The 23,728-nt window shown below is 28.6% G+C and overlaps 2 protein-coding genes across 3 annotated transcripts; one reads left to right on the top strand and one right to left on the bottom strand.

The window, feature by feature from the left end:
* The first annotated feature begins 1,820 nt into the window (after nucleotides 1–1,820).
* LOC147809474 (zinc finger MYM-type protein 1-like) lies at nucleotides 1,821–2,585 on the top strand. Its single transcript, XM_087162835.1, has one exon. The coding sequence runs from the start codon at nucleotides 1,821–1,823 to the stop codon at nucleotides 2,583–2,585; it is 765 nt and encodes a 254-aa protein (XP_087018961.1).
* A 2,778-nt stretch (nucleotides 2,586–5,363) lies between these two features.
* On the bottom strand, nucleotides 5,364–23,612 carry LOC147809475 (pre-mRNA-splicing factor RBM22-like). Of its 2 annotated transcripts, none has more exons than XM_087164165.1 (6): nucleotides 23,459–23,612; nucleotides 23,331–23,384; nucleotides 11,685–11,847; nucleotides 10,298–10,398; nucleotides 8,746–8,912; nucleotides 5,364–5,600 (listed from the first exon to the last, which is right to left on the bottom strand). In XM_087164165.1, the coding sequence occupies exons 1-6, from the start codon at nucleotides 23,510–23,512 to the stop codon at nucleotides 5,378–5,380; spliced, it is 762 nt and encodes a 253-aa protein (XP_087020291.1). In that variant the 5' UTR covers nucleotides 23,513–23,612; the 3' UTR covers nucleotides 5,364–5,377. The 2 variants fall into 2 exon arrangements, with proteins under 2 accessions (XP_087020291.1, XP_087020292.1); XM_087164166.1 differs by having other exon boundaries at nucleotides 8,780–8,912; nucleotides 23,459–23,609.
* Nucleotides 23,613–23,728: the final 116 nt, after the last annotated feature.

Here is a 23,728-nt window from a genome sequence, read left to right on the forward strand (position 1 = left end):
AAGTAAGCTAATGTCAAAAAACTTTTTTGTACTGGTCAATATAGTGGTTCAATTTTATTTGATTTTACCACTCATATTGATGTCCGTTAAGTCAATAAATCGTGTCAAATCTATAGATTTCGGCTACAGCTCATTGTATAACGAGAAATATCGTGAAAAAATGCAAGTCACCTGCAGTAGGCACATTAATTCAGGTCCGAGGGACTGATGCCTTTCCTTTCCAATAAATAAGCAGACCAGATTTTTAAAACAATAAAACTTAACTTTATTCAAAAACAAAAGAAATAGGCATTGTTTTCCAGTAAGAGCTTCCAGCTTTTAGAATACCAAGGGAGACCCTCTCCCGATTATATCAAACATACATCTACCTTTCTCTCTCTCGCATCCCTCCGACGGGATGACAAAATTCGTCAAGTTCGCCTTAAAAGGTCACCAAACAGTTGCCAACCATTACAGTCTCCACCGTTAAGTGTGGTAACACTAACGGTGATAATTTTTTTTCCGGGGATTCCCCAACGACACTTGTAGCGTATCATTGTGTTTCTCTTTCCTTTTATTTTACTTTTAACGTCGTCAGTGAACAGTGAGTACCTACCTACTCGAGCACAATCTAATATTGTATTGTTTAAATAAATTAGAAAACTAAAATTATGGATAAAAAGAAGAAACCCAGTGGTGCATTTAAACGCAAACAACGCCAAGAAAGAGAAGATAGTTAACAAAAATTGCCAAAAATTGACAAGTTTTTTAGTCAGCCTTCTGCAAGTACATCTGGCCAAAATATTTCTATTGATAGTGACTCAAATAATGTGATAACTGCAGTGTTGGTTGAGAAGCCTACTGTAGAAGATTCGACAATTATTGCAGTTGGAGATATATCCGCCGCCGATCATGTGAACGTGGATGATATTTGCATGACACACATAAGAGCGGAGGGTTTGGAAGAACCACAGACCTCTACATTTTTCGAAAATGTGTACGACAAATCTTCTTATGACTTGGGAAACTTCCCGAACAAGATATTAAGTGATAACGAAAAACGTCAAATTCTTGATATGGGGCCTTTGCAGCCTTCAGGACCGTTTCCAACAGACATCAACCAGAACAATAGGTGTTTTTCAAAATCGTACTACGTTTCGTGTTCTAAATATGGGCCAGTTAATCGTTTTTGGTTGTGTTATTCCAAAATACTAGCCGCTGCCTATTGTCAACCCTGCTGGTTATTTGCTTCACAAAGGAATAATGTTTGGTGTACGGGAATTCGAGATTGGAAGCATTTATCAGAAAGAATTAAACAACACAGTTGTTCGAGTGGCCATTCGGAAGGATGCGCTGTTTATGAATTTTGGGGAAAAAAACGATGCTAATACTATCGACAAGGAACTTGAAAATGAAATTCGAAGAGAAGCATCATTTTGGAAAATGGTTCTTCAAAGGTTATTCGATACCATACTTACCCTAGCAAAGAATTCTTTGGCTTTGAGAGAACGTCAAGAAGACTTAAGTCAAAAAAGATACCACGGAAATTTTCTGTCCTTTGTAGAGCTTGTCGACCGATATGATCACATTTTGCGGCAAGTTTTGGATAATGCCCAAGGGTAATAATAATTATTTCTAAGTTTTTTTTATCGTTTTATTTTGTTTATGATTATTAACTGTTTAATATCATGACTTTTTAGAAATTGTGTTTTTTTAAGTTTTTAGGATTTACAAGATATCTGAGTGCAACAATTCAAAATGAAATGATTGAGAGCTTGGGGACCAAACTCGAAATCCATCTACTAGAACAAATTAGAGCGTCACCGTTTTTTACTATCATAATGGATAAGACACTGGACATATCGAAGGTAGATCAGCTAAGCATTGTTGTGAGGTATGCAGTAATAACCAGATCGGAAAATGGACAGCCAATTGATATAGAAGTAAAGGAAGTGTTTCTAGGCTTTTATGCAGCCATCAAACATGGCGCAGTAGATTTAGTCAACCAAGTGACAACGTTATTTATCGACAAAAATATTGATTTAAAAAAATGTGTGGGGCAAGGCTATGATGGAGCCAGTGTGATGAGTGGTGTGTATAATGGTGTACAAAAACATATTAAGGATATCCAGCCTAACGCAGAGTACGTACATTGTGCCACTCATAATTTAAATTTGGTGATAAATGATGGCGTTAGCAGTTGTGTGGAAACACAGATTTTTTTCGTAACGTTGCAAGATTTGTATAACTTTTTCGGAAGCAGCATCAAACGTTGGGTTTTACTGTCAAAATTCACTGACGAATCGGACACCACTCTAAAAAAACTAAATCCGACTAGATGGTCCAGTAGGGTCAATACGATATCCGCAATAAAACTTCGTTATTTTGATATTATCAAAGCATTATCAGAAATAGATGAGCGTAGTGAAGCAGAGAGTATTAAAACAAAAATGCTAAATTTCGAGTTCGCGTTGCTTTGCGAATTCATGCACAGTGTATTGAACGACATCAATTATGCATCCAAAACTTTACAAAAATGCGACATCAATTTGGGCGAGGCGAGTAAAGTTTTAGCAGAGACTAAAAGCAAAGTTGCAAATTTATAGAAATGATTTCGAATTATTCAAGTTCAAAGTCAGTGAAACTGCAAGAAAATATGGTATTGATACCCATTTTCAAGAAAAAAGGCAAAGAAAAGTTAAAAAACATTTTGATGAATTAGCTGTTGATCACCGATTTCCAAACCGAGAAAAAATATTTAAAATTGAGATTTTCAATAATGTACTAGACACAGTAATATCTCAATTAGGTACACGTTTTATTGGTATGAGTGCAGTCTGTCATATATTCGATTTTCTAACACCAACATTTTTATTACATGTTGATGAAGCAACTTTATTACAAAAGTGTGACGAATTCCAAAGAAAATATTCAGATATAATAGGCCCTAGTTTTTCACTTCAATTTATTAATATTTACCACCCAGTTTTACCTCAACTAACTCAAGCATGGACTGTTCACGAATTATGTAAGGAAATAATAAGCAGATATTGAGGGCTAGAATGCGACCTAACGGAAATATTTACAGTAATGTTATTATTCTTTACAATTCCTGTCACTTCTGCAGCAGCTGAAAGGTCATTTAGCAAATTAAAAATAATAAAAAATTATTTAAGAAATAATATGGACCAAACTCGACTCCGACATTTATCGCTAATAGCAATTGAAAACAAAACCGCATCAAACCTGGATTTAAACCTGGAAATTATTTAAGAAATAATATGGACCAAACTCGACTCCGACATTTATCGCTAATAGCAATTGAAAACAAAACCGCATCAAACTGGATTTAAACGAAGTCATTGATACTTTTGCGAAAACTAAAGCTAGGAAAAAATTGTAAATATAATTGTTATTTAGTCAGTTGGTAGGCCCGACCTTCATATAATAAACCCTTGAATCTTCTCTATTTCGTTTTATTAGCCAAACTTACACCAAGTATTAATTGTAATTTATGTTGTTACTGTTTAATATTTTTATTGCCTGCCCTGCAGTGCACAAAAAAAGAGCTTAAGTAGCTTAGCATTTTTAAAGTATTTGTATATTTCATATTTTTATTTGATAAAACCCAATCAGTTTACATAGCAGTGGGGCCCCATTTTTTAATTTGCCCCAGGGCCCTTGGTTACCTAGCTACGCTACTGCATGCAGCACTCATTATTTTTTCTACTTCTTCTGCTTTGTATATGTTCTATCTGTGAATGTCGTATGTGTAGGGCTCAAGGGCGCCGGCAGAATAATATAAAAGGGGGTGCAACCCTCTAACAAACTACCCTTCCCCCTAAAAAAGTGAAAATATTCTGTTACATTTTGTTTTGTTATTACATATGCATCCATCTGTTAATTTTTTTCATATATTTCAATATCTTATGAATCCCTCGAATACATCGATTTAGTTATAGAGGCCACACCGTTTTATCCAGCTGTAGCGGGGAAGCAGGCCTAACTCTTCCAGCGACTACGTGCACTATTGAACGCACTTTTAGTACAATGCGACGCATCAAAATATGGAATCCGTCTACAATGTTTCACGAGAGATTAAGTAGTTTGTGCATGCTCAGTGTGCATAAAAAAAGATGACTCTGAATTCATTGAAAAAGTTATAAACAGATTTGGACAGCTAACAAGATGATTACAATTCTTGCTTGATTAGACAATTTTTTAATTGTTATGTATCAATAATTACTTAATTATTTGTTCTTGAATAAAAATATTTTTAATAAAAAAAATTTTATAACCAAATTTTTTTTCTGTATCTCTTTAATTGTTTAAAAAAAGCCAGGGGGGTGCAAGTGCACCCCCTTGCACCCCGCTGCCGGCGCCCTTGGTAGGGCTGCCACTGGACGAAAACAAGAAAAATAGTTGCATTAGTAGCATCATATATGAATAAAAGTCTCCTAAATAGTCTCAAAGATATATAAAATAGTTGCTAACATCATATCCTCCTCTAATATAATTTTAATTATTTGTGCTGTAATAGCATAAAATTCAAATAACATGCATTTAGATACTCATATTTTATAAAAAATGTAAATTTATTTGTGGATTTTCCAACAATATATTATTTCACACTACGCATAAAAACAGGGAGTTGTATTTTTATCTGTTACAGAACAGTTGAATTTGAAACTTGAATGTCCTTTCTCAGTTCAAATTTGCAGCTGCTTAGTTTAGACATTAAAAAAATAAATATTGCAATTTAATTCCATTTTATTTTGCTTATTTTTCATAACTGACATATTTCCAAATTTTAATGTTTATCAAAAAAATTACGATCACAACTCGACAAAACGAATATCACCATGTACCTTTCTTTCTATTCTAAATAGCTCTAAAAAAATTAACAACACATTTTGTGTAATTAAAGACAATTTTTCTAATTTTGCTACTTCGTTCAAATTAAAAGAGGGGAAAAAACTTAATCCTCAGAGATATTACATTAGCTTTCTGAAACAGGAGGAGCATTCATGTAGTGCGAATTCCAATTCCATCAGTCTGATTGGTTAAATATGTCTGTCATGCTTTTGACATCAGACAGTGAGAAATAATAAAGTTAGGATAAAACGAAAGCACGGCAAAAAAAAGTGGGGAAGGGGGAAACTCATGAAGCTATTCTTAATTTTAGTCGCTTTGGCTTAATAAAGTCGCCGATTTTACGCAAATCATTGCAAATTAGTTGTTTTTACTCATATTTCTACTAAAATAGTCGCCATAGTTGCTATTGCTTTAAAATAGTCGTTATAGTCGCCTTTTTAGTCTCCAATGGCAGCCCTGTATGTGAGTGCCGATATATAGTCGTGTAGTTTAAAATAAAATACAGAGGCTAGTCAGATGTCTTTTATTTCCCCCTATGCACCACACCTTCACACGTCTCACCAATCTTTTCTCCAAGATTTCCAACATATAAAGTAGATATTGTCTTATCTTCAGGTGTTTCAAGTTTTGGCATAGCTGAGGCTTGTCTTAGTAGTTTATCTGCAACAGGATCATTTGCACCATAATATCTATCTTTAATGTTTTGATCGGCTAACGGATCGCCTGGATCTGTAGGTTTTTCATGCCTAAAATTAGTTTAAAAAATCATTGATCATTTCTTTAAAATATAAAAAAAATATCACAATAGCAACAATCTATAAAAATAAAAGATGACATCAAAAAAAAAAATTACATAAAAAGTTCAAAATTAATAGTGATCCATTGATTTAAGATCTTTAAAAATTGATCAGAACAATCATAAAATAGTTATTAGTAGTAACCATATATGGCAACGTTATTTTTAAAAAGTAACGAGTAAGAAGTTCTTATTTTAAAAAGTAACGAGTAAAAAGTACATTTCTAAAAAATCGAAAATTCAAAGTAACCTAAAATTTTATTGAATAATATTCTTATGTTCTTTAATGTTTTTGAAAAATTGTTATTTATTTAATTATTTTTAATTTTGAAAGTTATGGACATTAATTTACTTTTAAATTCGGGAGAATATTATAATATAATTTTATAATATAATCGTATAATATAATTTTAAAATCAAATATAATTTTAATATCAAACTTTTTATGGATTTGCATGAAAAAGAAATTTTATCTATTGATTTTAATTTTTAGTTTATTATTTTTATTTATTTAAATTACCATTGAGTTAAAATTGTTTTACTCTATAGAAACGAGTGTTAAAAGCACAAACATAAACAAAGCAAACACGGGGTTTCAGATAGCTTTGTGGTCTAGTAAAAAATAATTGAATGTGCAGTATAAGTTGAAACAGAACAGTCTACAGTTTTATTTGTAACAATGGCTAATGCTGAAGTCACGCGAGAAAATCATTTTCCGAACATTTCGGCCTAACAGAATAATTAAAATTTGTAAATGGATCTTAGTATCATCATCTAAATTAATACCTTTGAGTTTTCAAGAGTTAAAATAGTAATTATAATAATTTTCAATAGCACAAATAGTTCTGAAGTTCTTAAAGATTTGACCGGGCGTTGTTTGACAAGGTCGGGCATAAACATAATTTTAGTAAAAAATGTACTAGGTATAAATGTATTTAGTAATAAATGTATTAATACAAAAATGTATTATTAGTGAGTTCAAAAAGAAAATTGAAAAACGTAATAACAAAATTTAACACTTCTTATTTAAAATGTATTAAGCTCGAAAATGAATGAAAATAACTTGCTAATTAATATTTTTATTCATTTTGCAAAATAGTTGCATTTCGAAAGTGGTGTCATTGAGTCTGCTGCGAGAATTTCTCAGAACGTGCTTAGCCACGCTGAATAAGCGTTCCAAGGGAGCACTAGAAGGTACTGCAGTATTATATTTCATAAAATTTTTTTTTTTTAGAAAGCTTACCGGGTTTTAGAAAAAATTAACGATTTCATTAGACATTTCCGTTACAAATACTTGTAATTTTTCCCGAAAAAAGTAACGAAAGTACAAGTAAAAGTACTACATTTAAAAAGTAACGAAGTACAAGTAAAAGTACGTACTTTTTACTTGTACCGGCGGTACAAGTAACGAAAGTAAAAGTACTGCCATATATGGTAGTCGACATGTCAGCAATAAAAAAAGAAGACAGTATGCTATTATTAATTAATTTAATTTTTTTCTGATTTTATGTTTTGGTCTGTGTTTCCTTCACAAATTAACATTGTCTGTACTATAATTTTTTTAAATTTAAATTCACTTTAGTAACTTCTTTTTTTAAAAAAAAGTCTAATCAAGACACACAAACCAGTGAAAATATGTCAGGACAAATAACATCTCTTTTGTTTAAATCAGTGATGGATTGCATTATATAATTTTAGATAACAAAAATGCATTTGGTAGCACAATTAATTGCTTTCATACTAAACAAAATTCATAAAAATTTAATGATTTAAGGGTAAATAAATAAAGCACACTGCTATTATTCTGGCTGTTAAGCTTAATACTTTCCCATGTAAGTAACAAATTGTCAGCATCAGTTCCCAAAAATTCATTAATAGTTGAGTCAAAACCAATTTGAAATTGGAAGAATATTTATTCTGTCATAACTATTTCATTTTATAAAAACATTGTTAGGTCTTTTTAAAATTGAGATAAGTTAGACAAATAGATTTTGTTTTAAAATTGGGCAGAATACAAACGTATTCATAGCAAGTAAAGTCTTATTTAAAATAATAAAAAAGCTTAAGCAAAATAAGATAATTTAAAATAATAACTCTTCCCCTCCTTTTTAAAATACAAACCGGTTATAGAAATTGTAGAAGGATAAAATATGTTTCATAATCTACTTAATTTGTGATATCCCATACAGTTCCTTTAACTTGCTAAAATTTGTAAATAACACATAGATATTTGTTTACAGGTGACAAACTGTAATTCGCCATCTTAATGTTATACATTCTTCAAAACTTAAGAAAAAATATTGTATCTATCCAGAGGAAAATTTATTTTTCCTTAATATTATTTCTTAGAACTTAATTTTATAAAATATGATTAACGAACTTATAATTGCAACATCACAAATCAAGAAAATAAAAGAAAAAGATATCTCAAAATAATGATTTGTAATATTGTAATAAAATACCAAGATTTTAAAAACCGGAGGGAAATTTGAAAGGAAAAAAAAAAGAGTAAAATTAATATTTAACATTTAATTTTTGGCTTTTAACCACCTTATTCTATCTTGTTAAAATAATAAAACTAATAACCCATATTTTCAAAAACTGCATTCTCCAAACACTTTAGCCATCTAGATAAGATTGTGTATCAATTCCTTGGTCGAATAACAAATATATAGCACTACAAAACAAAGAGAGAGAGAGAGAGAGAGAGTAAAAAATAGGAAAACGAGACATTAGGGCAGACAATGCAACAAAATGTGCTGTTAAATTTTTTTTTTAGATCCCTATGAAAAATATTGATTTCAGAAAACAAACTGTAGAATATAGTAAGAGGAGATATATTTTTATTTTAGTTCCTTGGTTGTTTGAAAGATTGAACATTTTTAAGAAATCTCAGTTATACGAATAAAAATTTAAATAATCAGGATAATTGGTAATTTAAATTAAAACCATTATGACAGAAAATTAAGTTTTTAAGATATTGATAAAAATAACAAAGTTAAAAATTGTACAAACCATCACAATTTTACAATTTAAGCAGTTAATTTAACTGAAAAATTTAATATTTAAAAAATCTTATTGTAATACCATCTTACCTGTAAGGACACTCTCCACCACGTTTACACTCACCTTTGACCCAAAAGCTACATATGTGGGGTCTATTCCTCTTGTAGTATGGGGTGGTTCTAGCTAATTTCATGAGAAGATCACCAGGAGTCTGAGCTTTTCCAAGAGCTCCAAAAGGCTGACTTGCATCAGCAATCTAGAAATATACATATAATCTGTAGAATAATTAAAAGAAAAGTAACATACATAATTTCAACTGACAATTTGAAAACTTTAAAAAAAAATTACTATAGCAAAACAAAAAATTTGATGTTTAACATTAAAAGAGACATTTCATAATTTTTGTTTTCTTAACGATGATAGGCTTTTAATTTTAATGACTATGGCAAACTGTCCAGAATATCTTGAATATGACTGAAAAAATGTAGAAAACCTTGACACAAGCTGGCAAATTAAACTATTACAAACAATCCTGTTTTTTCAGTCACTTAATATCTACCAACAGATCTTTGTAAAGAAAAAACAAGTTTACAGTTCACATATGCACATACGAGTTTGTTATATAGGCTCTAATAATTAGGTGCAAAATAGTATTAGCTAATTATAGCAGTTATTAATAAAATCTGAAGTAGTATGTTTAATTGTTATCGACCTGCTTCAAGTCACCATTGTTGCTAAATTCTATGAGTTAAATGCATAATTATTATAATATAATAATGCATAATTATTATAATTATTGTTATTTAGCTATTCATTTATTTATTGTTTCATTATGTGAGAGTAATCTCAAGTAAAAAAAAAGAAAATGAGGATGGCAAGTGAAAGCATTTTTAATGAATTAATATTTTTGAAGCTGCCTAAAACTCTTACTACTTTTTGTTTACGGCAATGTTCTAGAAACGTGTTCCAAAACCAGAGTACAACAAAAATAGAAATCAAAACAGTAATCAACAATAATAGGAATAAAAATACTTATAAGAAGGGTAAAATAAACAGAAAAATTCACTTTATTGAGGTAAATTTTTGCTATGAGTTGGCTATGATTGATAGAAAATAACGCAAAGAAAAATGTCTTTATTTTGATTAATTTACTTCGAGAAACATCTTACCTCATAAAGCAAGGTATTAGTAAGAGCAAACAATAATACTCAGGGGTGATTGTGAGTCCAACTCAAAAATCCAGAAAATTTCTTGAGTAAACTCTTTAAAGATGCATAATGTCTTTATAAATTTAATATTTTCAAAACATTGAAATATAAATAAATTATATACAGCGTAATTTAAATGAATAATTATGTACAAGTTTATTTTTAATCACCTCGGTAATACTGTAGCATTTGGAATAAATTTAACTCTTCATAGTGTCATTTTTATGCATGTTTGTGTAGCATTGTTGTAGCAATGCCAATTTCTTGCTTATTTACTGTTTATTTATTTAATCATTGAATAAACATGCATTCAGTTAGCAAATAAGGAGAGTTTTAACTAAACATTAAACCAGCATAGAAATATATACAATATTAAATCAATTTTAATAATTTTTAAAGCTTTTTACATAGGTGAAAGTAAAAATAAATATACCTCATGTTCCATATTTTGAGAATAATATTCTCTATTGACTTCAGACTTGGGAATCTCATCTTTTAAATTTAAAGCATGATCTCGTACTTGTACAGGCAAACCTTGACAGAAAACAAAGAAATATATCAATACAAATCTGCAAAACCCAGATTCACCAAATAAATTAGTTAAAAAAACATTTGAAAAGTAAAAAAAATTAGTTTTAATACTATGTAAACTTCTTATTTTGTGATAAAAAACTCATAAATTTTTACTTAACTAAAAAGTTACATTACTTACTTTAATCTAAAATTATGTAATTTTATGAGTATAAATAACTATAATATATATTAAAAAAAACTGTATATATTTTATGACACTTTCTCAATGATAAAAATATTTAACGTAATAAAAGATTTCAATTAACTGCAAAAACAAATTATGTAGTAAAATGTATTTTTTTTAAAATTAAATTAATATTTATGTTGGAAATATATGAAAGAAAAAAACTATTGAAAAGGATAAAAGAAATGCTATAAAAAATAAACATTGCTCAAATATTATATTATTCAATTAAAAGAAATTACACAAAATATTTTTATTTCTCGGTTTCCTTAAAAACATATACACTTAAAACTCTTTACAGATATAGACATTATTTAAAAGTAAAATGGATAGATCCATTTCTTAACATAATTCTATTTCTTTTTTCTAAAGAAAATAGAGCGTAGAAATAGTTATTTGGCTAACATTAAAATAGATAAGGAATATTTCATTCAATTTTGAAGCATTTTACTTTCCTAGATGTTAAGAAATGTCCCAATTTTCATATCATATCACAAAAATAATGAAAAAAGAATATTCCTACAAATGTAAACTCTGCATATTTAAAAATCACAATGAAGAATAAAATCAATTGTTTAGATGTTTTATCAAGCCAATAAATGTAGCTATTTGTTTCTGTTTCTAAATGGATTTTCTTCTTGACCCAAATTTCTTTAATTATCTCTGCAGCGCTCTTATTTTGAGATGTCAATGCTGTAGGTTATTTCGTAATGAGTTTTTATCACTTTTAGTAAACATAAGCATTTCTGGTGGAAAGTTACTCTTACATTAAATAAACCTCGAGCATTAATAGTAGTTTACCATAAAGAGTTCGTAAAGCATAGCTTTTCTTTTAAATTCTCCATCAACATGGTTTAAATATAATTGAAACCTATTTCCTTTAATATGAGGACGAAAGACAGCTTATGCCGCTCACTAGTTTAAAATACTCTAATGTTCTTTAAATAAATAACAGCATGAAATAAAAAAGAATAAAAAGTTTTAAAAAAAGTTGCAAGAGAAAAAATAAAATAGCAAGGCTATTTTCATGACAAATAAAATATAATTTACTATATAAACTTACCAAATTCTAAATCTAACAAGCATGTTTGGCAAACATTCTTTTGCTTACTACATGTTTGACAAACTTCAGTCTTTTTAAATCTCATTCTAGAACCAGGACACCATCGAAACACCGTAAAAGGACGAGAACATATTTTGCACTCTTTTCCAAACTTTTCTTTAGTCTAGAAAGACATACATTTAAGAAAAATACTATAACTTAGCCGTGCCTCTTCGGCTAACAATATAATTTACTGAAATTATGCTAAGTAAAAATTGCATTAAGTATCTAAAAAGAAATTAAATGAATATATAATAAATGGTTATCATACAATTCAAGTCAAGGTTTAAACTGCTGTAACAACAACACAGCACAAAAAACTTTTTGCACAGTTAGTGGAGAAATATTTAAGAACTAAAGTAGTCACACAAACCCTAATTTTTGCAAAAAAATCTGAGATGGTCATCTTATATAAGGCAAAACTAGTTGAAGCCACCAGCCACTAAATATATCAAGTAGCAATTAAGAAATTATCTGCCATTTAGCATCTGTTCATCTCTTTTTTTCACTTTGAAAATGCACTCCATGGACTTTTTTTTCTTTTAAGCAAATACAGAATTATTATTAAAATTAGAGAAAATCATAATTTAATATATTTTTATTTCATGCATGTTTCAGAAAATTTTCCTTCATTTTCCAAAATGAACTTAGTAAGGTTTCTTGCATTTTGAGAAATGTTGCGAAAGAAATGCCTTATATTATTTAGCTAGTTCTTTTAATAATTTGAGACTTTAAGTATTTGAAAAGTGGTCACATGTTTTAAAAAGAAACAATAAAATTTCTATTTTTGCTTGAAAGTAGCAGCTTAAAGTGAGATGAAAAAGCTGTATTTTACTGTTTGTTTATAACTTAAATAGTGATATCAGTTGCATTTAAATGTGTATTCATGATAAAGAAAAAGTCAAGTTTTTCTTTAAATCTTCCAAGATGCAATTCAACCCAGATGATTCAGGATGCACATCTAAAGACAAAATTGTCAACAAAGATGGAGCTGAGCTTCATTAAACAAGACTCGCTTGTCAAGAGATTTTGGCATAGATTTCCTCGCATTATGTGAACTTCACATAACATGTTTCAATAAATATGGTATCAACATTTTCTTTTCTTTCCTTCAGCTCAGTAATCTTTTCTTTTTAAATGTGCTCTTGTGTTAGTACATTTCAAATAATTCATCAAAAAATATAATTATTACATCTACAAATTATATTCAATATTCAAATTACTTAAACTCAATTTAAATTTTTTAAAAATAAAATTAAGTACAAATTTTTAATTATTTAAAAATAATATTCAATTAAATTTTTAAATCACACAAATATAAAATTAAGCATAAATAGCTCAATGGTGATCAATATAATTTTTAAATTTCTTAAAAACAAATGGGGATATTTCTGTATTATGATCCCTGGTGCCACTTACAATCGTCAAGGTGCAAAATAGATTCTAAACTTGCAAATTAAAAAAAAAAAAAAAAAAAAAAAAAAAAAAAAAAAAAAACATGTAGATGTTTGCTCGGGGGTGGCTACGAGCTATACCTTTCGAGTTGGTCACTTTCTGTGATTTTTTTTTTTAGTTTCTCGCGGGCCACTGCCCAGAAGTTTCCAAAACTTGGTGATTATTCTGCCACAGATCACAATACGGAAACCTCCCTCAACAAATCATTAATTTAATAAAAATTTTATGTTTTAGTTTTGAATTTCTAAGTATTTAAAAAATTGTATAAGACCCAAATGTTATACTAATTGAAAATAAACTAAATAGTAATAATTTACATGAGAGAAAAACAAGGTATGCTGAAATGACTCAGTTAACAGGGATGTGATTGACAAAAACACAAAAAAGAGGAAGTTTATAACTGTAGCATTAAGCGTGCAAAAGAAAAAATTATATGAATTCAATAGCCAATCTGATAATGATTACATTATTATCTATTCAAATAAATATAAATAAATGGTAATTATGTTCTTAAATAAAATCTTGATTAAAAAAATTTTTTTTTAATAATTTAGATAACTTTGAGTAATTATGCATAAGCACGATTTTATGTATCACATCATTTTAAAAAACATTTCTTTAATGGTCAAAGGACCTTTATGGACTTTCTCATCAGTTCTTTGTTTTTTCGATGGTCTTTTATTAACATGACTGATCTGTAGACTGCGTTTTACAGACTTTTGATCATCAGTGTTGATAGGACAAGAAAGTTCATTTCTCACACAATTTTTAGAGGCCTTAGATTAAGAATCGCGATGTTGGATTTCAAAATCGCGTGAATAAGAATCGCGATGCTTGATTTTAAAATCGCGTGAAAAAGAATCGCGATGCCGGATTTTAAAATCGCGTGAAAAAGAATAGCGATGCCGGATTTTAAAATCGCGTGAATAAGGCGATATCGGATTTTAAAATCGCGATGCTGGATTTTAAAATAGGGTGAATAAGAATCGTGATGTTCGATTTTAAAATAGGGTGAATAAGAATCGCGATGTTGGATTTTAAAATTGCTTGAATGAGAATTGCGATGTTGGATTTTAAAATTGCGGGAATAAGAACCACAATGTTTGCTTTTAAAATAGCGTGAATAAGAATCACGATACTGAATTTTAAAATCACGTGAATAAGAATCACGATATTGGATTTTAAAAGCACGAAAATGCAAATCGAGGTATTAAATTTTTAAATGGCGTAAATAAGAATCACGATGCATAATTTTTAGAGTCCGTGAATACTTATCGCAACGAGTAATGTTTAAACCGCGTATAAATACGAAAATCGATGTTTGATACTACAACCGCGTGATAACGAATAGCAATATTGAAATTTAAAAATATATGGGTCATTCCGTGTCAGTTCATCCAGCCATGGCACCCACCGTCTCAGATTTTGATGAAAATATGTACACTTATAGAGCTTTTTGTGCTGATTTCAAAAATATCAATTATATTTAAATCGGTTAAGGCAGGGGTCGGCAACCTTTTGAAATGAAAGAGCCAAAAGTTACAATTTTACAAAATTTCCCGCTTTTAAAAAGCCACTGAAAATTTTTGATTTAATACTCTAATGTTTTTTTATGTATATATGATTTTTAATTAAAAAAAAAACGGTTTTGAATACAGAATAATATTTATTCTTTATTTTCTAATAATTTTTTTAAAATTTAGTTTTTATTTAATTTTTTTAACTTATTTCTTTTTTTGGGGGGGGGGGGGGGAATAAGAATATTTGGGTGATTAAAATTCGATGAAAATTGTAAATTTTCTTAATAATTCTTGTCAAATTTTCAACAGAAAACGCGATTTTTTTTTTATTAAATGTGCAACGAAACACAATCTTATCAGACAGATTTTATAATAATTCTTTTTAATTTTTCATAGCAATTCCGTAATAATATTCATTTATATTATATCAGAATTTTTTCACAATTTTCCTTTTTTAAGAAATATGTACCGTCTATTCTTGTTATTGTTAAAAACAATTTTTAAGCACTTAATTATTAAACATTTAAATAAATTTTGCATTTTTTTGTCAAGGCAAACGTTAAATCGACTTATGATGAAGTGCTAGAAACGATGGTCACATACTTTTTCTATTTATTGTAATTTCTATTTATTGTAAACATTTATAGAGCCTCGAGCTTTCCAACCAAATAATTTAACATTTTATTAAAAAATTAATTTAATAAAAGTCACTGAAAGTAACGATCTTTTATTATTTTAAATATCTTTTATACGCAAAATTACAACATTAATGTATTTGATTGCTAAATTTAATAATATGCAGGTAATTCGGAGTGACCGTTCTTAATATGCATTTAAAGAAATTTTGTTTCAAGTGAACGCGAAAACGAACGGATAGAGGTCACACGTTAGAATTTTAACAATCGAAAACAAACAAATCACTGTTGAGGAAGGCGAGTGCAAAAAGGCGATTAACGATTTTTTACCAAATTAAATAACTTTATAAATTAAAAACTTCAACATTCACCTGCCAATTAAACAGGCCTGTTATTATTACTATTATTATAAAGATTATATCAATATATTGCATTAGATATTTTTTAAATTTATATGCTTGTTTTTTCCCTTTTAAATTTTAATTTACTACATCCGCTGAAGTAGATTTTTATCTCTATTTTTGACAAGGTTTATAAAAATTTATATTAAGGGTGGTCTTTTCATAACATCACGTTTTACATGATAATAACATGTGATACACATCAAAGGCTTTAAAAAATGTAGATGAAAATTAAATTAGTATTTATTCATTAAACTGAAAAATTATCAGACATCAATTATGACTCGTGCATTTTTTTTAAACTCTTAATCTAAGTAGGATTCCTTCTGATGCATTTCAAATATTATATGCGTATTTATTTAATTTTAGTAATTTGATTTGCAAATAATTATTTTTAATGCTTATTTATTACTAAAATTTTATTTTTCATTTAATAATTTTATTTATTTTTATTATTCATTTTATAATTTACATTGTTATTAATATAAGAGCTGTGACTAAAATCTTGAATGAGGATACAGAAATAGTTCTTTTCTTTTCTGGGGGGGGGGGGATGAACTAGTTTGGAAGCACAGATAAATTTTTTCACATATTCTTGCCTTAAATTTGCAAAATGCTAAATTTTTTATCCGAATATTTCTTTATATAAAAATAATACTATATAAATAATAAATAAAACTTAAAAAAAAAAAATTTAACTATGTATTCAAACATTGCAGCATGATAAATCATAAATAAATATTTTTAAAATTTGATGATTTGTAAATAATGCTTTACCGAAGAATGTTTAAGTCTTTTTTTAAAATATTAAAAAAAAAAATACTCTTAAATAGCAAATTTTTTTTTTCTAGTTAAGGTAGTTAAAGTACAATTTTGTAGATTATTTATTTTGTTAATTATCGTGCCACTTAATAACAAACTGTGAATTGAGTTTTTACATAATTACAAAAATATTAAGTTTCTTTTTACTAATAATTAACTTAAAGAAATGGAAAATTGTTACTTTAAATCTAAAATATAAATAAAAAACATTAAACACATACGAAATACATCAACATAGTAACAAAAAAGATGAAGAAAAAAATTATTTAAAAAAAAACTGCAGCTTTTCTATTTTTAAACGCATTACATTTTTAATAAAATAAGCATTAGTATAGTTTTGTTCATAAAGGATTGCAGTTTGAACTCATTATAAAAACTGCTACGAACAAATATAGAATTTGATTTTTGAAATTTAAATTGAATAAGATCTGTGAAAAATAATCTCAACTGAAAAAATTAAATTTAAAAATAAATTACTATTTTAAACACAAAATTAAAAAGCTTAGTAAATAACTATTTAAAAAAAGGAAAAAGAATTCCTATATTTAGAATTCAAATGTGATTTATCTGTTTCCATCTCAAGCTCCTACTAATAAATATAAATAACGTAAAAAAATTAGATTAAAAAGAGATTAAAAATTATCTACTTCGTAAAAATCAATTTTTACCCATATATATCTTTAAAAAAATTTTTTTTTCTTTTTTGAAAAAAGTCTTATACCTAAATTTTGAAGCAATAATTGAGGAATTAATTTAATAAGAAAATAACAACATATTTAATGAAATTTAATTTTACCTTAATATTTAAACAATAAGACTGCAACTAGTAAATATTCATAAAAAATTTATACTTACATTCAATAATAATATTAATTTATAAGATATGCTTTGAGTAACTAAGTACTTGTAAACTGGTACTGGACAGTTAAAGACAGGTCAGTGAAGTAACTGGGGAGGTGAGTGAAAAGAAACTGGACAGTCATATACAGAAAACCACAGCTGTATGTGCATTGAGCCCTTTCCTTCCCTTTCTTAACGACATGGACAAAGATATTGTCTTTATTCTTAGAAAGAGCAAGAGGAAACGTGAGAAAAAGGCATTTCTAGATAAATACTTTTAAAGCACCCTGGATTTTTCAAGTTGACAGAAATTTCCGGGGTTTTGTCTGCTGTTCCACAAGATCAGAGTCGCAGGCATCATCCTTTTTTCGTGCCTTTTCATGGTGTCGGTAACGGCATGCTCAAACAGACAACAGACTTGCCACTTTTCCGGGTGAATACTCGGAATCAAGTCGGAATGAGAGACCCCTCTAACCGGGCTTAACGACAGGCCTGAGGGTAGCGGTTTGTAACTAACGATTATAAGAATAGAAAGCTCTTGAAAAACTAGGTACTTAAAAATGTTTTTTCTTATTTTTAAGGGCTTTGGTAACAATTTATTAATTTTTTCGTATGGAACTGGAGAGCCGCAACTTTACATCAAAAGAGCCACCGGTTGCCGACCACTGGGTCAAGGGGTTTAAAAGTTATAAGCATTTGTATTTATGACAAAATGGCATATTTGCCGCCATTTTGATTCATACATCAAAGGCTATTAATGATTGTAACTCACCTTATATTTGTCATAGAGCAATAATTTTTTTTTATTTTGTTCAGAATAAAGTAATCTGTCATTTAAACACTTTTTTTTGCAAATAAGTATCTTACTTATTTAGTAAATGGGACTGTTTTGCAGTTTTTTGATCAACGAAGTTGAGTAACTTCAGGAGATTATTTCTGGCAACTCGCTCCCTTCAATTTCAAAAATATTTTATTCAAAGATAGTTGAAAGTGCAAACTAACATCTGATATAAAAATTTTGATGGGCGGTTCACTCACTTTTTAAAAAAAAAATATTTTTCTTATGAATCATTATGCGTTAAAAGTACAGGTAGTTTGATGATTTATAGTCCTTAATTATAACTAGAGTATAATAAAATGATATAAAAAAATGTGAATGGTAGAAAAATATGTAAAATAAAGTAATCATTTATTAAATTATTTTTTTCTTCTTTCTTTGAGTCTCCCCCCCCCCCCCTCTAAAAAGAAAAGAAGAAAGGAAAAAATTTGAGACTGAACGAGACAAACACAATTTCTGGCCAGGAATTGCTGAAATTTGCAATTTAGCTCTGTATGTTTTAGCCTGATCTACACTTATGACATGAAGGGAGACTTTCTTGGTCTTATTGGAAGGAGAATTAAATAAGTCAAAATTTTTTAAAATTTTTTTACATATGGTGACCTGGGATAATTCCTGATCAAAAAATGCAAACATCTATTTTGTGAAAAAACTATTCAAGATAGAATTTCAATATTTACTGGAAGTTTGAGACTATATGAGATGAGTCCTATGCTACCTTCTTTTGTTTGAAAATCTAATTAGAATTTAAAAGATTTTAAATTTTTAGTGATCAGGAATTACCCCTTCTCTTGATCATTTCTGGGGTAATTCCTGATCACTTCTGGGTAATTACTGATCACCAGTTTTAATAGTAAAGGGGCTATTTAAAAATAATTATACAATGGTAATTAACAAATAAGACATCAAGATCAAGCAAATAAACCAAAGAGATGTTAAAGCAGCTAATAAAACGATTTATTTAAAAGCAAAGAATAAAGATTAACACTTTAAATTTTCCAAAAATCTTTGCATCGTGCCATACATTTTAGGCAAGCAGCCAACTCATTCTCATGTTCTGTTGGAATATAAGAAAGAGTTCCCACATAAGTTACTTTTGCTGGATTTTTTAACTTCATTAAGTGAGAGTGTAAAGTTAAGTAAGGAATGTCAACAGCTCTGACAGCAGCTCTCACACTGAAATTTCATTTTCAATTATTAAAAGAAATTCACTAATTTTGCTTTCTAGAAGCTTAGTATCTTTTTTAGTCTTATAATTTTTCACCATATTCATATTAGGCAAATTTATAAACTTAAAAATTCTTCTAACAATGTACACACATAAAATTAAGATAGAAGCAAGGTAAGACAAACCAGAAATGGGGCAAATCAGAACACATTTGTCTTGTATACAGTTAAAAACAAATTTTGTGATTACAGTTAAAATATATTTTAATGGTTGTTCCACTTAATAAATATGAACTGCCATTTAAGAAAAGACAATTAGCTATTTTTAATACTATTTATAAAAAGAAATGACAATGATTAGGAATTACCCCAGTGATCAATAATTATCCCATGGGGGCAACATTTGATATAGTTTCCTGTAATTAATTATAATGTTTACAGTAGATGGGAAACAATTAAACAAAAGCTTACACTATTTTTATATCAAAGAAAGTAACTCAAAATATTTATTATTAAGAGAAGGAGGGGATCTTTGCAGAAATGTGCACATTTTGAAACCCATCTTTAAAATGGAAAATACAGAAAGCAGTTTAAAAGATACTTATTTTGTTAGATTAAACAAAAAACTATAATTAAGTAAATGTAGCATTCTTGTCCATGTCTCAACTTTCCTTAAAATCTAAATTGTTCCTAAATGAAATAAGTTATATATTCTCTGAAGAAAGTTCTAAAATCTTCTGTGAGTTTAAACTGCACTTAAAATCTTTCAAAGTTAATCCAATACTATATAATACTTGGGTTTTCATAATAAAACTCTTTTTTAAATATCAAATTGATACATTTAAAACTTTTGAAAACTTATTTATTTCTGTTCTGTTCTAAATAAATGGAAGAAATAAAATTTTACTGATTTGAAAGAAAATAAATTTTACATGACACTCAATTCTGATTGGAACAAACAGAAATGTTCTGGCAGATGATACATTCTGATTAGTCAAATTTCTTTTTTCTGAAGGTAGGGATGGAATGTGTCAATAGTTTTCAGTATTTTTTTTTTTTTTTTCTATTCAGAAGTTTTTTTTAAAACAATTGGATGTATATAATTATAATAAGAGTTTTTGAGAATAAAAAGGGCCTGCAGGTATTAGTGATGAAATAAGAGCATGCAAATTATCTTATAGTTAGTGATATAAAATCATTTCATTTCAATATAATTATAATAAATAGTTTAACTTTATCAGTGTTTCAAATGAAATTTTTTAGGAGTATATCATTACCATAACAATCATTGTGACAAATAAAAGGATAAAATTAACTTCAAATATTCATAATTCAATATTCATAACTTCAATTACATTTTAGAATCAAACAAAATGTTTGAATTAAATTAAAGTGTACAATTATTTTCTCCTTCCATAAAGATCAAAGTTAGTTCAATTAAAAAAAAAAATTTAATGCCTGCTTTTTATTATTTGGTACTGCCCTCTACTCTTTCAGAGAAACTTTTATGTATATTTTTTTAGATTCTGATCCCTCTCATTTACCAAAGCTATATGATTCTGGATAAATTTATTTGCAAAAAAGGTGAAATTTTGTTCATGCTAAAATTTTGTCCTTTCTTTTCTTTTTTGAGGGCTCAAAGAAAGAAAAAATTTATTTAAAAAAAAAAAAATTAGAAAAAAAAAATTTAATAAATGATTACTTTATTTTACATATTTTTCTACCATTCACATTTTTTTTATATCATTTTATTATACTCTAGTTATAATTAAGGACTATAAATCATCAAACTATCAGTACTTTTAACGCATAATGATTCATAAGAAACATTTTTTTTTTTAAAAAAGTGAGGGAACCGCCCATCAAAATTTTTATATCAGATGTTAGTTTGCACTTTCAACTATCTTTGAATAAAATATTTTTGAAATTGAAGAGGGCGAGTTGCCAGAAATAATCTCCTGAAGTTACTCAACTCCGTTGATCAAAAAAGTGCAAAACAGACCTATTTACTAAATAAGTAAGATACTTATTTGAAAAAAAAAAAGTGTTTAAATGACAGATTACTTTATTCTGAACAAAATAAAAAAAAAAATTATTGCTCTATGACAAATATAAGGTGAGTTACAATCATTAATAGCCTTTGATGTATGAATCAAAATGGCGGCAAATGTGCCATTTTGGCAAAAATACAAATGCTTATAACTTTTAAACCCCTTATCCGATTTAAATATAATTGATATTTTTGAAATCAACACAAAAAATTCTATAAGTGTACAAATTTTCATCAAAATCTGAGATGGTTGGTGCCATTTTTGTAAAATCCTGTATGATTTGACATGGAATGACCCATATATAAATACGAATCGCGAAATTGGATTTTAAACTAGCGGGAATATGAATTGCGATATTGGGTATTAAAAACGTTTAAATACAAATCGCGATATTGGGTTTCAAATACGCTTAAATACAAATCGCGATATTGAATTTTTAAATTGCGTGAATGGGAATTGCGAGGAATGATTATTAAATCGTGTAAAAACGAATCTCAACAAGTAACTTTTAAATCAGTTAAATACGAAAATTGATGATTTACATAAAAATCATCTAAATAAGAATCGCAATTTTAGCAGATTCTGGCTCAGTTCCTAATATTTAAAATTCTGTATATCAGCCAATCAAAAGAAATCAAATATCAATGGCCGAAACGAAACTGCTTAGGACTTTTTTTCTTTTTTCCAATCTATAGCGGAAGTCGCGGTTGTCAAGGCTACGGCATACATGCCGAAATTCTACCCATTTTCTTCTGAAGATCATTTTCTCAGGAGGCTGCTGCAGAGGGGGGGGAGTTCGTCGCAAGTCCGACTATATCGTTCGTTCGACTCCCCAAAGGTTTTTGGATCATGGTCGGAAATTATAAAAAGTCTTTCATCCCTGAAAAGATAGGAGAGTAGTGGAGTAGGAGACGGCATTGTTTTACCAAGGTCAACCACTTTTACCCCAGCCAGCAGATTGACATGTAGAAAGGTTTATTGGGGACTTCAATACTTTCGCTCCGCGGAAGAAAAAAATCTTCAACATAATATCATTTACTGCATAAAAATTTTTTCCACACGGAAATTTATGAAGAAAGAGCGGAAGATATGGAAAAATCTGAAAAAAGCAGAAATCAGCGGATCCGCGGAAGAATCACATCCCTGAGTTAACAATTTGATAATGCACGAATTTGCTAACATGATAATCTCTAACCAATAAATAGGTTTTTAGTGGTAAATTAATTAATTTAGGAACATCAGAAATTCGTGATACGGAAATCTCCCTAGGAAATTAAGCTCTAATTAAACAATGAATACACCCTATGGACAAGCCACGAGTCTACTTAAATATAAAATTTTAATTTCATAGGTCTCTGTAAGAAATAGGGAGGGGGGGATTTCTTTCAATACTTATTGCTTGATGAACACAATATGTTACAAGTTTAGATTCACGTAGATTTAAAAATAAATAACCAATGTGTCACGAAAACAAGATATCTCGTAATGAGAAAGCCATTAATGTTAGCTATGAAAGTACATATCACTATAAAGACAGGGGTCTGTCCAGGCCGAATTTACTACCGTTTAGCGGTACCTTCACAAATTCAATTTTAGGTAAAACGGTAGTTTCACAAATTCAACTTTAGGAAAAACGGTATTTTCACAAAATACTTTTTCTTAGAATTTTATTTTTGTCTCCCTTAAGATACGATAAATCTATATTTTTACCATGTTTTAGTGTTGACTTTTTAATATAATTTTTCATAAATTATGTCAAAATTTTCACAAAATAGGTACTTTTAAGAAAAACCTAGACAGACCCCTGAAAGACGTGATTATTTGTTTGATAAGAATATTTTGCGCAAATGATAAAGATCTAGAAAAAATATTTCTTACCATACGAATGTATGGATTATCACCAAGACAGGTTTGACAGAGAACAGGGAAATCCTAAAATAAAAGTAAACGTATTAAAATTGAAATTCGAGATTTTAAATAAATACAGAAACCTTATTAATACTTACAGCTTCCTCCCAATTCAATCGATTATAAGTATTTGCGCCTTTTGAAGTCGCCATTTCAATTTAGTTGCTTGTTATGTTTTTATGATGAAGTAAGGAACTTTATTCTGCCTATTTCTGTAAAAGCACTTAATATTTTCTGCAACATGTGAGGTGGATAGATATTTGGTCAATTTAGGAATTGGTAACTGGGCGGAGTGAGCTTGACTCTAGCTTTTATCCATCAATCTTCTTATAACCCTATATTGATTGACCCTACAAACTTTTTCGCCA

The sequence above is a fragment of the Parasteatoda tepidariorum genome, chromosome 5 (genome assembly GCF_982258835.1).
Source record: "Parasteatoda tepidariorum strain Cologne lab strain chromosome 5, Ptep-v5.0, whole genome shotgun sequence".
Taxonomy (NCBI): domain Eukaryota; kingdom Metazoa; phylum Arthropoda; class Arachnida; order Araneae; family Theridiidae; genus Parasteatoda; species Parasteatoda tepidariorum.

What these genes read in the sequence shown, in the direction of transcription:
- LOC147809474 (XM_087162835.1), top strand. Translation starts at nt 1,821, where the DNA reads ATGGATAAGACACTGGACATATCGAAGGTAGATCAGCTAAGCATTGTT.
- LOC147809475 (XM_087164165.1), bottom strand. Translation starts at nt 23,512, where the DNA reads ATGGCGACTTCAAAAGGCGCAAATACTTATAATCGATTGAATTGGGAG. An exon ending in ATAATCCATACATTCGTATG is followed by an intron (nt 11,848 to 23,330) that starts GTAAGAAATATT and finishes ATGTCTTTCTAG; the next exon opens with ACTAAAGAAAAGTTTGGAAA. An exon ending in CTTGTTAGATTTAGAATTTG is followed by an intron (nt 10,399 to 11,684) that starts GTAAGTTTATAT and finishes TTTTCTGTCAAG; the next exon opens with GTTTGCCTGTACAAGTACGA.